The 14,017-nt window shown below is 42.3% G+C and overlaps 1 protein-coding gene across 3 annotated transcripts in view; it reads left to right on the forward strand.

Moving 5' to 3' along the window:
* The window catches only part of MYO1B (myosin IB), a 137,824-nt gene that overhangs the window by 87,784 nt on the left and 36,023 nt on the right, over positions 1 to 14,017 (forward strand). For all 3 annotated transcript variants that reach the window (XM_035136296.2, XM_035136305.2, XM_035136313.2), the window contains exons 8-14: positions 4,456 to 4,554; positions 4,762 to 4,865; positions 5,927 to 6,074; positions 6,223 to 6,341; positions 6,944 to 7,030; positions 7,281 to 7,346; positions 11,189 to 11,293. In XM_035136296.2, coding sequence (XP_034992187.2) covers positions 4,456 to 4,554; positions 4,762 to 4,865; positions 5,927 to 6,074; positions 6,223 to 6,341; positions 6,944 to 7,030; positions 7,281 to 7,346; positions 11,189 to 11,293 — 728 coding nt within the window. The remainder of the gene's footprint in view (positions 1 to 4,455; positions 4,555 to 4,761; positions 4,866 to 5,926; positions 6,075 to 6,222; positions 6,342 to 6,943; positions 7,031 to 7,280; positions 7,347 to 11,188; positions 11,294 to 14,017) is intronic.

The following is a 14,017-nucleotide window of genomic DNA, read 5'->3' on the forward strand; positions in this document are numbered from 1 at the left end:
CTCATAAATGGAATGTGACCCAAAATGACAGATATGAAGTTGGCACTTTACTGTACGATATAAAGGCTGTGGGGACGCAGGTGGCACTGTGGTGTAAACCACTGAGCCTAGGGCTTGCTGATCAGAAGGCCGGCGGTTCGAATCCCCGCGACGGCGTGAGCGCCCGTTGCTTGGTCTCTGCTCCTGCCAACCTAGCAGTTTGAAAGCACATCAAAATGCAAGTAGATAAATAGGTACCGCTGCGGCGGGAAGGTAAACTGCATTTCCGTGCGCTGCTCTGGTTCACCAGAAGCGACTTTGTCATGCTGGCCACATGACCCGGAAGTTGTCTGCGGACAAACGCCAGCTCCAAGATGAGATGAGCGCTGCAACCCCAGAGTCGTCTGCAACTGGACTTAACGGTCAGGGGTTCCTCTACCTTTACCTATAAAGGCTATGGGTTGTAGTCAGCTAAGCTGTACTTTGAGTAGACCCATTGAACTGAACAAACTAAGTTAGGTACATTCATTTTCCTGGATTTACTCTGAGTAAAACTTCATTGCATACCAGCCAGATGGGTGGGGTATAATAATAATAATAATAATAATAATAATAATAATAATAATAATAATAATTAGTAGTAGTAGTAGTAGTAGTAGTAGTAGTAGTAGCTAGATGGTGCTGTGGGTTAAACCACAGAGCCTAGGGCTTGCTAATCAGAAGGTCGGCGGTTCGAATCCCCGCGACGGGGTGAGCTCCCGTTGCTCGGTCCCAGCTCCTGCCAACCTAGCAGTTTGAAAGCACGTCAAAATGCAAGTAGATAAATAGGAACCGCTACTGCGGGAAGGTAAACGGCGTTTCCATGTGCTGCTCTGGGTTGCCAGAAGCAGCTTTGTCATGCTGGCCACATGACCTGGAAGCTATACGCCGGCTCCCTCGGCCAATAATGCGAGATGAGCGCGCAACCCGTCCCTTTACCTTTTAGTAGTAGTACCTAGATCAAAGTGGAAAAATGAAGACAGAAACATAGGCTTGTGGAAACCAATCACTGCTGCATTTAGCATGTTGCCCTTCCATCAGCTGTGTCCATTTCCGGATACTTTTGGTGAAATTGTAGTATTATAAAGAGCACCAACAGATCTTATCAATCCTGCCCAGTGTTTTGCAGTATAATCTTTCAGGCATGTCAGGGCATGTGGATATGTGTTCCGAGTTGTTCTAATACCTATTGAGGTTAACTGTACATCAATCTGTACAGTATTGGAGTGCAAAGGGGACCAGCAGACATCTAAATCTTAAAGCACAGGAGTAAACTGAAACAGAACCCAGTTCTTGGGTTCTTTGTCCTTGTTACACTTCGAGCATACATAATATTCTGCAGGTCCTGGTTACCCAGGGTGCAATGGCATTTGTCTACACAGTATATGAGAGAGTACCATCACTACATGCATGGAGACAATTCCATGAATTCCCCCCATTCCCTCCCTGGCTTCTAGTGATGTGACCATTTGATGGGAGAGACACCTTCAAGTGACCCCCAACCATGTGTTGGTGGTATTCTCCGTTACACTGCAACCACATCAAGTGACGATTACGAGGAATTTGTTGCATGTGTGTGAGTAAAGGGGAATTTTGTCACATGACTACAGAGGAGAATCTAGTATGTGGCTATATGTAATAGGAGCCTACTTTGGTAGATGATCTGAGCCAAAATCAACAGTGTATTTGGTCCACTGTTGAGAGAGAGAGAGAGAGAGAGAGAGAGAGAGAGAGAGAGAGAGAGAGAGAGAGAGAGAGAGAGAGAGAGCAGACTTCTCATCTCAGGTACTAGCCTGGCTCTCTTCCCCAGACACATTATCATGACTGGAGGTTTTAAAAGTTTTATGAATGAAGTCAGTGCAACATCCCAACTTTGGGTCTGCAGGTTATAAGCTATTAAACCACAACAGAGTGCTATGATACACAAAGAGGCTTAACTAAGACGTTGACCCAACACTTGACATACACCTTGTGCGCATCTTTGGATAGCAGGCACAGCTATTGCACAATGGATACCCTCAGTCTCTGGACTCAGCAAGCAAACAGGTACCCCTGTGTAGAGAATGGACATGTGTGGCTTGTTGCTTTAGTTCATTATTACCTGGTTTGAAATATGAATTTGTCCAGTTCTTAAAACTTGGCTTGTTGAAAGAAAGGGCTGCTAAATGTTCGGGTTTTCCTGGCAACATGCGGGAATCACCATGAAAATGGCGTCTGGGTAGATTTTTGCCAAATCGGCAGAATGTCCGGTGAAATGTATGGCAAGTTAATCTTTAAAAAAACCATTTTTGTTTTGGGGAGGGGGGGGAAGCTAAGAAAGAAAGAAAGAAACTCAACAACTCTGTCCAGATTTTCACTTTTGGGAATATGTCAGCCCTTTGAAAGATAATCACTTGATTTTACTGGGTGTGGAAAATCATGCATTGTTGTTAATTATGGTCGTATTGATTCCAAAGATCACATAGTTCTTTGTTGTTGCTTCAACTATCATGGTCATATCAAACCTATTGTTGTCATCTGTCTGTCTCGAGAGACAATGATAGTGAATCTTCAGTGGTGAGGTCAAACCAGTGGAGAATCGCCACACCTTCTGTAGCTGCAAAGACTGGTACCTAACTTACAATGGCTGCCTCTCGCATGACCTCTTCAGGGCACAAGTGTGTATGGAGGTCCTGGGCTGCCCAGACGACAATACCCTTCTCTCGGCCTCACTGATGTGGTCCAAAGGGAAGCAGAGCAATACGTTTGGCACCAGCTTGGCTGCAGGAGTTTCCACAAGGAGGCGTACAGGACACTATCCAACCATCTTAGGACCTCCACGCTGGGTTTACTCCTTAGCCTTTTCTTCTCCCAAAGATATCCCGCCAGGCAGCAAAGGATTAGGATCAGAGTTTTCCATATCGAACCAAAGAACACATAAATGTTGCACTGCTATACTCTTCAATAACAGATTGCGTTCTCCAAATGTTAGTGCTTGACTTCATTAGCACATTCTTGGGTTTAAAGGGGGAGAACGATACCCTTGCTTCGAGCTCCAGAGATTCATTCATTTATACAGATTTTTCTATTGAAGCGTAAACGGGCCTTCTAAACGTTCTACCCTGGCTCTGTGACGCAGAACAACAGCGCTTTCATTCCGAGCATCATTTGTGGAAAGACCCCTGTATATTTACTTTTCTAATAGCAGCAGGTGACATGAAGACAAAACGCTGCTGGTAATGTGCTGAAATATTAATAGGCCTTATTGTGTGGCTTCTTGTTCTGAATGTTAATGTAGCGTAAAACACAGCAGTAGCCCGATGGGGATAAGTTGCTTTTGGCATGCAAATACACCCTTTGAGGGTAAAGGCTTATAGCAAACCTGCATTGGAGAGACAAGGTGAAGGAGTGAACGATAGATATGTTTGCGTATGACTGGGTGTCGTTGCAGGAGTGGGGCTTTTATTGCCCCTATTCATTCTACCCAGACATAAGCTTGAAGAGTTTCCAAAGTAATCTAGCTTAAGTCCTTGGTTTGACGCAGGCTGTATTCAAACTATACTTTAGCAGATTAATTTGTGTAATGGAAGAAGGCCAGGGGTATGCCTTGGAGAGCCTTTTCATCCGTTTGTTTGAATATGGATGGAAAATGTGTGCGTATTGCTTGATTATCCGGCCACACTTTATTGTATTTCATATTTAAGAGATGGCAGCAGCTAGGGCATGCTCTGCCATGAGGGTTTCAGAGTGTCCCAACATACGGTACTTTTCCGTGTATAAGTCGAGGTTTTGTTATTTTAAAAAATTGTAAAAAAATTGGGAGTAGTCTTATACACGGCTACATGGGGGGACGTGGGATTGGTCGCTGTCGCGAGCTGGAGATTGTCAGTGGCTATTGGGCGTGTTATTGGTGGCTGCGGCAAAGGCTGGTGTTGATTGGCTGTTGCTGCGGCAATTGGGCGGCTTCTACCAGGGAGGGGACAGACGATAGGTGGCTTTTGCGATGTATGCGAGTGGCAGCATAGGTCAGTCGGGTGAGCGATTTTCGGCAATTCCCCCTTTAAAAAGCTCAACAACTATGGGCAATCCTCCCCCCCATTTTCTTAATTTGGAGTCCTCAAAAATAGGGGGCGTCTTATACATGGGGGCGTCTTATACATGGGCAAATACAGTAAGTGTCTGTTTACTTGTTAGTCATTTCCCCCTCAGAAAAGTGAACTCGAAGCAAGTTACAGAGACAAACATTAACACAAAGCAGAAAAATCAGAATAAAAACAACCTAAAATGCTCAATGATTATATGTATAAGACCGCACAGTGTGCCACAATTCTCTTATATAAAAAATAAATAACGGGAATGGGTTCGTACAGTTCTCAGATACAGGTGTGATTGTGGCAAAAGAGAGGCAGACTAGAGGAGTGGGAAAATAATTTCTGTGGCATCTTGTGTTTTTTTTAGATCTGTTGGAAAAATCTCGCGTTGTTAAACAACCAAGAGGTGAAAGGAATTTCCACATTTTTTATCAGATATTGTCTGGAGGATCGGAAGATTTGCTCAGTGAGTACAACTCTGGTGGTATTTTAAATGTCTAATAGAATTGCACATGAAGTTGCGTAAGTTAATTGAAGTCTCCATAATTGATTTCAGTGGTATGTGTGCCTTTCAGTGCGCGCACGTGTTAAGCGGCTTCAATTCTCACAGCTATTAAGAGCAATAGTGGGTCAGGGGACTTAGCTGTTAACAAAGCCTATTTTCGTTTCGTAGAAAAACTTAAGCTGGAGAGGGACTTCAGTCGATACAACTACCTTAGCCTGGACTCTGCAAAAGTGAATGGAGTAGATGATGCAGCAAATTTCAGAACGGTTCGGGTAAGAATTGGTGCAATAATAATAATAATAATAATAATAATAATAATAATAATAATAATAATAATTATTATTATTATTATTTATTTATACCCCAGCCATCTGGCTGGATTTCCCCAGCCACTCTGGGAGGCTTCCAACAGAATATTAAAATAATCTATTAAATATTAAAAGCTTCCCTAAACAGGGCTGCCTTCAGATGTCTTCTAAAAGTCTGGTAGTTGTTTTTCTCTTTGACATCTGGTGGGTGGGCGGTCCGTATTAGTTCAACTTGGCTTCATTTTATAATGCTGCTAAATTGTTGAGTCACCAAAGATGATTGGCAGCATAAAAACATGAAATCTGACGATATGATCCATTAAAAGAGTTCAATACTATTTGGGATATTAAAAGTTACTTCTGCTACCATAAGCAGGCTTCTGTGGCCTGAGGCTGTGAAGCGGTTTATAAATTTGCAAAAAATAATAATATATGAGTGTTACTTTTTTTTAACAAAGCTTGTTACAACAAAGGGTACATTGGGATTCCACATCACCGAGACATGAAACTATGGTTTACTTAACTTTTATTAGCTTAAATAAGCCAGATTCATAAACCAGGGTTTGAAGTTGACTCTTTTTTTTTTTACACTAGGCATAGCTAAGATTAACCACAGTTTGCTGAGTTCAGATGACGCAGCAAGCTATGGTTAGTTAAAAAGGAGAGTTTCTGAACTCATTCTGCTCCCTACCCCTTCTGTGGTGTGACACGAGGCCGTTCCTCTCAGGATAAGCAATGGCTTATTGTGACTTCGCAAATGAGTGTTGTGCTTTGTTTCTGCGGCCTGCCAGTTCAGTGCATTCGGAAGCGGCAGAAAGACACAGTTTAATGCTGCTTTGGTATCTGTAAGGCTGAAGGGCGGTTTAAACATATTTTAAATAAACTAATAATAGCTAGTTGTGAGGATAAAATGAAGGGTAGGTGGGTAGGGGAAGAAGACCACTGTGTTCCAGCTTGTGCTCTTTGGAGAAAGGACAGGCAAGATAAATCAATGTGATGAATAAAACTTGATTTCCCTCTTCTAGAATGCCATGCAGATCGTGGGGTTTATGGACCATGAAACGCAGTCAGTTTTTGAAGTTGTCGCGGCCGTCTTAAAACTGGGAAACATTGAATTCAAACCTGAATCTCGAGTGAATGGTTTGGATGAAAGCAAAATCAAAGATAAGAACGGTAATTCAAATAATTTATTCTGATACAATCAAATCTACCTGCACTTTGATAACTGGTTTAAAACCTCCCCCCCCTTTTTGACTTCTGAATGTACTTGCTGCCTAGGTAGGTCAGACTGATTTTAAGTTGAGATTCTTTGCTTCCATAGAGCTCAAAGAAATATGCGAGTTGACAGGCATTGATCAGTCTGTGCTGGAGAGAGCCTTCAGCTTCCGCACTGTTGAAGCCAAGCAGGAGAAAGTCTCTACAACCTTAAATGTGTCTCAGGTAACATCGAATTACTACTGTGAATATGTGTTTTTCTTTCTGGTAGAAAACGTAGGGGAATTTTCCTTTGTCACAATGAATAAAATGTGTCCTGAAAAGAGGAACTTCTGTGGCCCCTCTTGAAGGAGCTGTATTTTCCTATTATTTCATTGTGGAGATATGGATCTCTACTGCGGGTGTCAGTTCCTAGCTCAAAGTGGGCTTTTCTATCTTTAACTATGATCACAGGCTATCAGTTTTTTGCTTTCCAGAATTGATTATTGTAGTTGAATTTCATGAGTTTCTGCAATTTCTTAAGGCACCCCTTCACTCAGCGGTGTTGGAGTCACTTTTGCGTGTGGAGACCCTTTAACCAGTCCTAGAAATAAATTAAATGTAATAATGATTTAATAACAACATCAAAACAATTCATTAGAAAATTCCCTTGCGTATCATGACTTCTGCAAAGCACGCCTATGTGCTTATATTCATAATTCGACAGCCAGCACTTGTGTGTGTAGATTTGTTCCTCCTTATGCTGTGCCAGAACCAGAAAGAGTCCTGGGCCCAACCCCAAATGTTTCTAATATTCGTGTGTCTTTTTTTCTTCTTTCTTTAATTAGGCATACTATGCACGGGATGCACTGGCAAAGAATCTTTACAGTAGACTGTTTTCCTGGCTTGTTACCAGAATCAATGAGAGCATTAAGGTAGTGTTCTTTGAAATTCAGCATACTTAGAATAAATAAGCCTGACAAGTTAAACTATATGCTCATCAGTTTGTGGCATAATAATGCAAGGTTTTTAGCAGGAAAACAATAGATGTACTCATGTAATTGACCCCTGCTTTATCTTCTGTGTCATAACAGTAATTTTCATTAAAAAAAAATTAATTGGGCAGCAATGCTACCTCCTTGCTGTATTTAATAAACATCTGAAAATAACTTTTGTTTTCTTAAGGCACAAATGAAAGTAAGAAAGAAAGTCATGGGCGTTTTGGACATCTACGGCTTTGAAATTTTCGAGGTACTTTGCTCTAACTGTAATCGTAATGCTTTGTAGCAAGATGTAGTGAATCATTCATTCATTCATTCAGATTTGAACCAGCCTCTTCAACAAAGTTTCCCAAGCCAGCCTACAATAAAATGACTGCCAAGAAGCAGGTAGAATCAGTGCAAAAAGTGAAAAAAAAGGTAACGTGGAAACAACAGCAAAACATTAAAACTAACCCTGAAATATCAAGGCAGAAGAACACCCAGATAAAATATGGTCCAGTATTTTTTTAAAAGCCTAAAGCTCCATCAGCAATAGGCATGGAAAGGTGTGAGGAAATAAAACTGATTTTTCTTCATGTAAACTTCATAAAGGTAGATGCCAAGTGTACAGACCAAAACCCTGGTCATCACTCACATATCGTACACACAGAAAAAGACTCACTGTTTTTAGGTTTTGTGTTAAGCTTCTTAAGAGTTTCTGACAAAAAGGTGGCATATAAATGTTTAAATTTAAAATTTTAAGGAAGTAGTAATAATTCATAACGTAGAGGGCTAAAATGCTAATTTTGCTCAGGTCCCTCCTTTTGTAGATCATGCACAATGAGAAATCAGGTTGTGACAAGCAGTGCCCAAAGGTTATCTATTGATTTAGCAATGTGCATACACTTAATCTCAGAATTCTCAGAATTTGTTCCTGTGCCCTTTGAATAGCATTTTATCTTTTTTAGTAATAAGGTTATACCTAGCTTGAAAGCAAAACAAACCTTGCATTTCAGATCAAGGAGAGATGTCAGGTTAATTTGTGTCTGCCCAAGGCTATTATACCAGGAATATAATACATATACTGCAGCTTCTTATATTCAGGCTTATCTGTCATGTGACTGTTCCATCCAAAATGTTTTTCATAGCTCAGTTTTTTCACCTTTTCAGCCAGGAGGGTAGAGGCGTAAAAACAGTCCCTACAACCCATATTGCCTCTCTTTAATTGGCTTAGCAATGCAGAGAGGTAGAGTAGACTGAAATATGAGACAGCAAAATACAAAATTACTCTGTTGAGCTGACATCTAACATTAATATGCTGAAATTCAGCAAGGACAAATGTGAATTTTAATATATGAGGAGCGAACAATATGCTGCTCACGGATAAAATAAATTATAAGAGGGTGGCAGTGTAGTTTTAGGCATTAATCCTGTTGCCATTAAAGTCAATGGCAAAGGCTTTAAATGAATCATCCTCAAAATTCTTAACTTGGACTACCCTGGAGGAGTCTGTTGTTGTTTAGTCGTGTCCGACTCTTCGTGACCCCCATGGACCAGAGCACGTCAGGCACTCCTGTCTTCCACTGCCTCCCGCAGTTTGGTCAAACCTACGATAGTAGCTTCGAGAACACTGTCCAACCATCTCGTCCTCTGTCGTCCCCTTCTCCTTGTGCCCTCTATCTTTCCCAACATCAGGGTCTTTTCCAGGGAGTCTTCTCTTCTCATGAGGTGGCCAAAGTATTGGAGCCTCAGCTTCAGGACCTGTCCTTCGAGTGAGCACTCAGGGCTGATTTCTTTCAGAATGGATAGGTTTGATCTTCTTGCAGTCCATGGGACTCTCAAGAGTCTCCTCCAGCACCATAATTCAAAAGCATCAATTCTTCGGCGGTCAGCCTTCTTTATGGTCCAGCTCTCACTCCCATACATCACTACTGGGAAAACCATAGCTTTAACTATACGGACCTTTGTCAGCAAGGTGATGTCTCTGCTTTTTAAGATGCTGTCTAGGTTTGTCATTGCTTTTCTCCCAAGAAGCAGGCGTCTTTTAATTTCGTGACTGCTGTCACCATCTGCAGTGATCATCAACATGATATGAAAAATCATATTGAAAAGTGACACAAGAGAATTGTGGCACCTTGCATTAAGGGCCAAGGTAAACAGGATGTTAATTACATCTTTGCATATAGCGTGCAGGATTCTACTTTATTGCCCATGGTATCTCAGGTGTGGTGGTGATGCGTAGGTAGATGTTATCATGTGTGTGTTTCTGCTCCCTTGCTGTCATCCTAAGGGTAAATCCATCCTCTGAAGCAGATGTTCGTTTTTGGAAGAAGCATCCCATTGGTACCAATGGGGAACTCCCTTCGTTGCAATGCAAACTTCTAACTTAGAGGAGGGATTCCCCTCCCCCCATAGGACCACAGCAAGCGAAGGGAGAGTTACAACCCCGAGCCCTCCCTGCCCTGCCAGACTGTTGCACTCCTGATAATTGTCAGCTACCCAGCCAGCTCATTCTATTGCCTTTTAAAAACAAACAAACAAAAATCCTTATCTTCAGAACTTTGTTTTCCAGATACTGGCTATCACCCTTATATTTAAAAAGCTGGATTTTAGGGGTTACTTTGTAACGCCTGAAAGAGAGAGATAGAGAGAGAGAGAAGTTGTATTATAAGGTCACAAACCTCAGAAGTCGAACAGCTTTGTTCCCGAACGTTGTGGCTCCCGAACGATTGAAACCCGAAAGAAGTGACTGTTCCGATTTGCGAACTATTTTTGGAAGCCGAACGTCCGATGGGGCTTCCACGGCTTCCGATTGGCTGCAGGAGCTTCCTGCAGCCACTCAGAAGCCGTGCTTTGGTTTTCGAACGTTTTGGAAGTGAACGGACTTCCAGAACGGATTCCGTTTGGCTTCTAAAGTACAACTGCATAGTTTGGCCTAACTATGTTATTATGACAGAAGTTTTAATTGACTCGTGTCCACTTCATCAGATGGCATCAAGTATTATCCTCAGGGAAGAACAACATTTGATTCAGACACTATCTCTCTCTCTCTCTCTCTCTCTCTCTGTGTGTGTGTGTGTGTGTGTATGTATGTATGTATGTATGTATGTATGCATGCATGCATATATTCTATCCTGGAAAACATACCTAACAGATGCTCTTGTTTTTATTTATTTATTTGAAAATATTTACTGTATATACTGCTATATCACCACAAAAAATATTAAAGCAGTTTACAAAAGTTTAAAAAAAACCAGAGAACCATTCAATAACTAAAGTAGAATCATAAAATAGAACATAAGAAGAGGCTGCTGGATCAGGCCCAAGGCCCATCTATCACAGCATCCATTTTCTGCTTGTGATAGTGACTTCTCTTGCCAGAGAGGCCCATCTTGGAAGAGGTACTAATGACCCATGCACAGCGTTAAAAGTTTTATAGCTGGCTTGGCTGATCATGCCTCACCTTAATAATCCGGGCTATGAACCAACCTTTTCCCCTTGCACGCATCTCCCTCTTTCCAGCAGCAATTAAACCAGGAAGCCTCTAATGAATAACGATTTATCATTTCAGCCTTCTGGGAAACTTTGTTTTCCCGCTGTCGAGCAAGGCAGGATATCCGCTTCAAACCATAGTTAAATATCCTGGCTTGGTCCAATGCTTGATATGCTATGGTCAGCTGAAGACCTCATGGTTTGCTTGCTCATGTAGCGAAGAAAAGAGCCATGGGGTGGGGCTCATAGTCATTAACATAATTATGGGCTCATACGCTGTGAATCTGGGTGTATTTCTAGCCCTGTAACTTCTTTTGGGTAGGCTGTTTTTAAGGGAAATTTTGAATCCTTTCTGATGAGTAAAAAGAGCCAAGTCGTCTACCTGTAGTACTCCTGAACCAAGCACCCAATACGAAGCGTGATTAGCAAATGGTCTTCAGGCATATATATAAATCCTGTCGTGCATGGAATAAGTGCATATCATATTAAATCCCAGAAGTTAGTCCCGTTGCCACAATCTGCTTGCAGGCTAGAGATTTGGATAGGTCTCATCTCTGGATAAATATACCGCAAGGCTTCCATGTGTCGCCATTGTCACTCTTTCCTAACTTTGTTTTGTAGGATAACAGTTTTGAGCAGTTCATTATTAACTACTGCAACGAGAAGCTGCAGCAGATCTTCATTGAGCTTACCTTGAAGGAAGAGCAAGAAGAGTACATACGAGAGGTAAAACCCATTTGTTTCCTTGTGTACCTATCTGCCTCCGTCCACCTACAATCCTTGTCCTTGTTGCTGTTTGCTTTAATAGCTTTTTACATGTTTTTCCTTGATGGTTGCGATGCCCTTGTCAGGTACGAAACAGAACGACCATGTTGATGTTCTGTTTGTGAAGCATTAGTAGTAGTATCAGCCCTGAAAGCAGAGAGACAGTTGAAGGTGAAGGAGAGATTCTTCAGGTGGAGAATATCCTTTTGACACAAAATGGTTTTGTGGAGTGGGCGATGGCATCCAAAGTTGGCAGGTAGAGAGGAGATTCACTGGGCTCCACTCTACCCAGGGCTATTTTTCAGCTAGAACTCGCCAAAACTCAGTTCTGGCACATCTCAGGTGAGCGCCATTCTCATTATAAGAGAACAAGGGAAGCGTTCATTGTACCTCTTTTTCTAGGAAAATGGCACTGACTCTAACCCGCGTTTTCTTCCCCACTTTTATTCCTGACTTTCCCCAGGCTCCTTCCACCCACCCACTTCTCCACAATATTTAGACAGTCTACTAGAATCCAGTCACCAAAGTCAAATTTATGCTTATAGATATATTCTGTATATAGATATATTCCAGATAGAGAATATAGACACTATATTCTTCTAGATTTTTTTTTTAAAGAAACGAACACATTCCAGGTCTGGTTTGCCTAAAATACCAAGGTCATAAGCTCCTTCGTTTACATGTACGGTAGCTGCATTACCTTGTAGCTGCATTTATTTAACGCTACAATTCTGATGGCAAGTTGGCAGATGGCAAGTTAAATTTCAGACATTTGCCCACACAATGATTTTGGTGTATGAACCTATAGCCCTGTTCACAAGTTACTTGTAGGGCATAGCTGTACAGTGGTACCTCTGGTTAAGAACTTAATTTGTTCCGGAGGTCCATTCTTAACCTGAAACCGTTCTTCGCCTGAGGTACCACTTTAGCTAATGGGGCCTTCCACTGCTGCCACGCCACTGCTGCGCAATTTCTGTTCTCATCCTGAGGTAAAGTTCTTAACCTAAGGTACGGCTTAGCGGAGTCTGTAACCTGAGGTGTTTGTAACCTGAACAGTGGTACCTTGGGTTAATAACTTAATTTGTTCTGGAGGTCCGTTCTTAACCTGAAACTGTTCTTAACCTGAGGTACCACTTTAGCTAATGGGGCTTCCTGCTGCCGCTGCCGCACAATTTCTGTTCTCATCCTGAGGTAAAGTTCTTAACCCGAGGTACTACTTCCGGGTTAGCGGAGTCTGAAACCCGAAGTGTTTGTAACCTGAAGTGTTTGTAACCCAAGGTACCACTGTATTTACTTGGGAGATGGCCTGTGCTTTTAGCTCCGCCCCCCCCCCCCCCAGTGTTACATCTTCTTCCTCGGACAACCATGGATTGGCCACTTTTGTATTTAAAGCAACAACAGTAACTGGTTTGCACAACTGAAACCCTTTTCAACAATTGTGCATAGTAGGTTAGAGACAAACCCTCAGAAATATTTTTGTGGGCGGGGCAAAGCTGCATTTATACTGGGTGGCGCTATACATCACTTAGGATTTGGTTTGCGATGTACCGTATTTTTCATTCATTTTTTCCCCCTAAAAAGTAAGAGGAAATGTCTGTGCGTCTTATGGAGCGAATGTGTGGTCCCTGGAGCCGACTTGCCCAGGGGCTAAAGGCAGATCATGCTTTTTTTTTTTAAAGAAAGAGCTAAAGGCTAACGAGGGAATGAGCCTGTTGAAAGGAACCCGCTCAGCAGCTGATTGCAAGAGATAGGGAAGGGAGATAAGAGAGCTAGCTGCCTTCTCGGCCCCTCCCGGCCCCTTGCCTAGGCCTCAATTGTTGTCTGCAGAGGGAGACATGTACCTGGCTGATTAGATTATCTGTCTGGAAACTGTAGAAATGGGTCCCTTTCCTAGAGAAGTTGCAGAACTGTGAGTTGAACCCCATAAAAACAGGATTTTCCCCCCTTTGCAAGGAAACTCAGCAACTTTGAGCTGATCCTAAAAAATGGAGCTTTCACCCTTTGAAAGATGCACAACTCTGAGCTGACCCCCCCCAAAAAATGGAGCTTTCCCCTTCACAAAAAAGCTTCCTCAAATATTTAATTGGGGGGGGCAAAGGCACCTAGGCCTCTAGGAGTTGGCTGCCTAGGACAATTCAAGAAAGCAATTTTTTTTCTTGTTTTCCTCCTCTAAAAACTAGGTGCGTCCTATGGAGCGAAAAATACGGTGCTTGCAAAAAAGGTTAACCACCACCAAAGTGGGCTGCATAGCCTATGCTGACCGTGTTATTTCAGCTTGTCATCTCTGTCTCAAGATGAAGGTTGAAGGGGGGGGGGAAACCCACACCAGCAGTTCTTGAGATGAAATTGTCAATTTCCTTAGAAACACTCCCAAGATGCACAAAAACATTATTGACCCAAAGCTTTGCACTAAAAGGGCTTTGGCTCTGTTTCAGTTAAGTGCATGGGAAATTGACACAGATTGAGGAATGGAATGGAAAGGAAACCTGGCTGCCGTTCAAGGACGCTCATCTTGCTCCAGCAACGTTAGCAGCTTCTGCAGCTTTGACATAATGCTGAAGTCCCGACGATCACAAATTGCTGTGAGGAGAACGGGGATACAGCCCTTCATTTCCTTTAAACTACAGGACCCCCACTCCATATCATAATAGTTCAGCTCACTTTCGCCAAAGGAGATTCAGATAT

The sequence above is a fragment of the Zootoca vivipara genome, chromosome 1 (genome assembly GCF_963506605.1).
Source record: "Zootoca vivipara chromosome 1, rZooViv1.1, whole genome shotgun sequence".
In the NCBI taxonomy this organism is placed as follows: domain Eukaryota; kingdom Metazoa; phylum Chordata; class Lepidosauria; order Squamata; family Lacertidae; genus Zootoca; species Zootoca vivipara.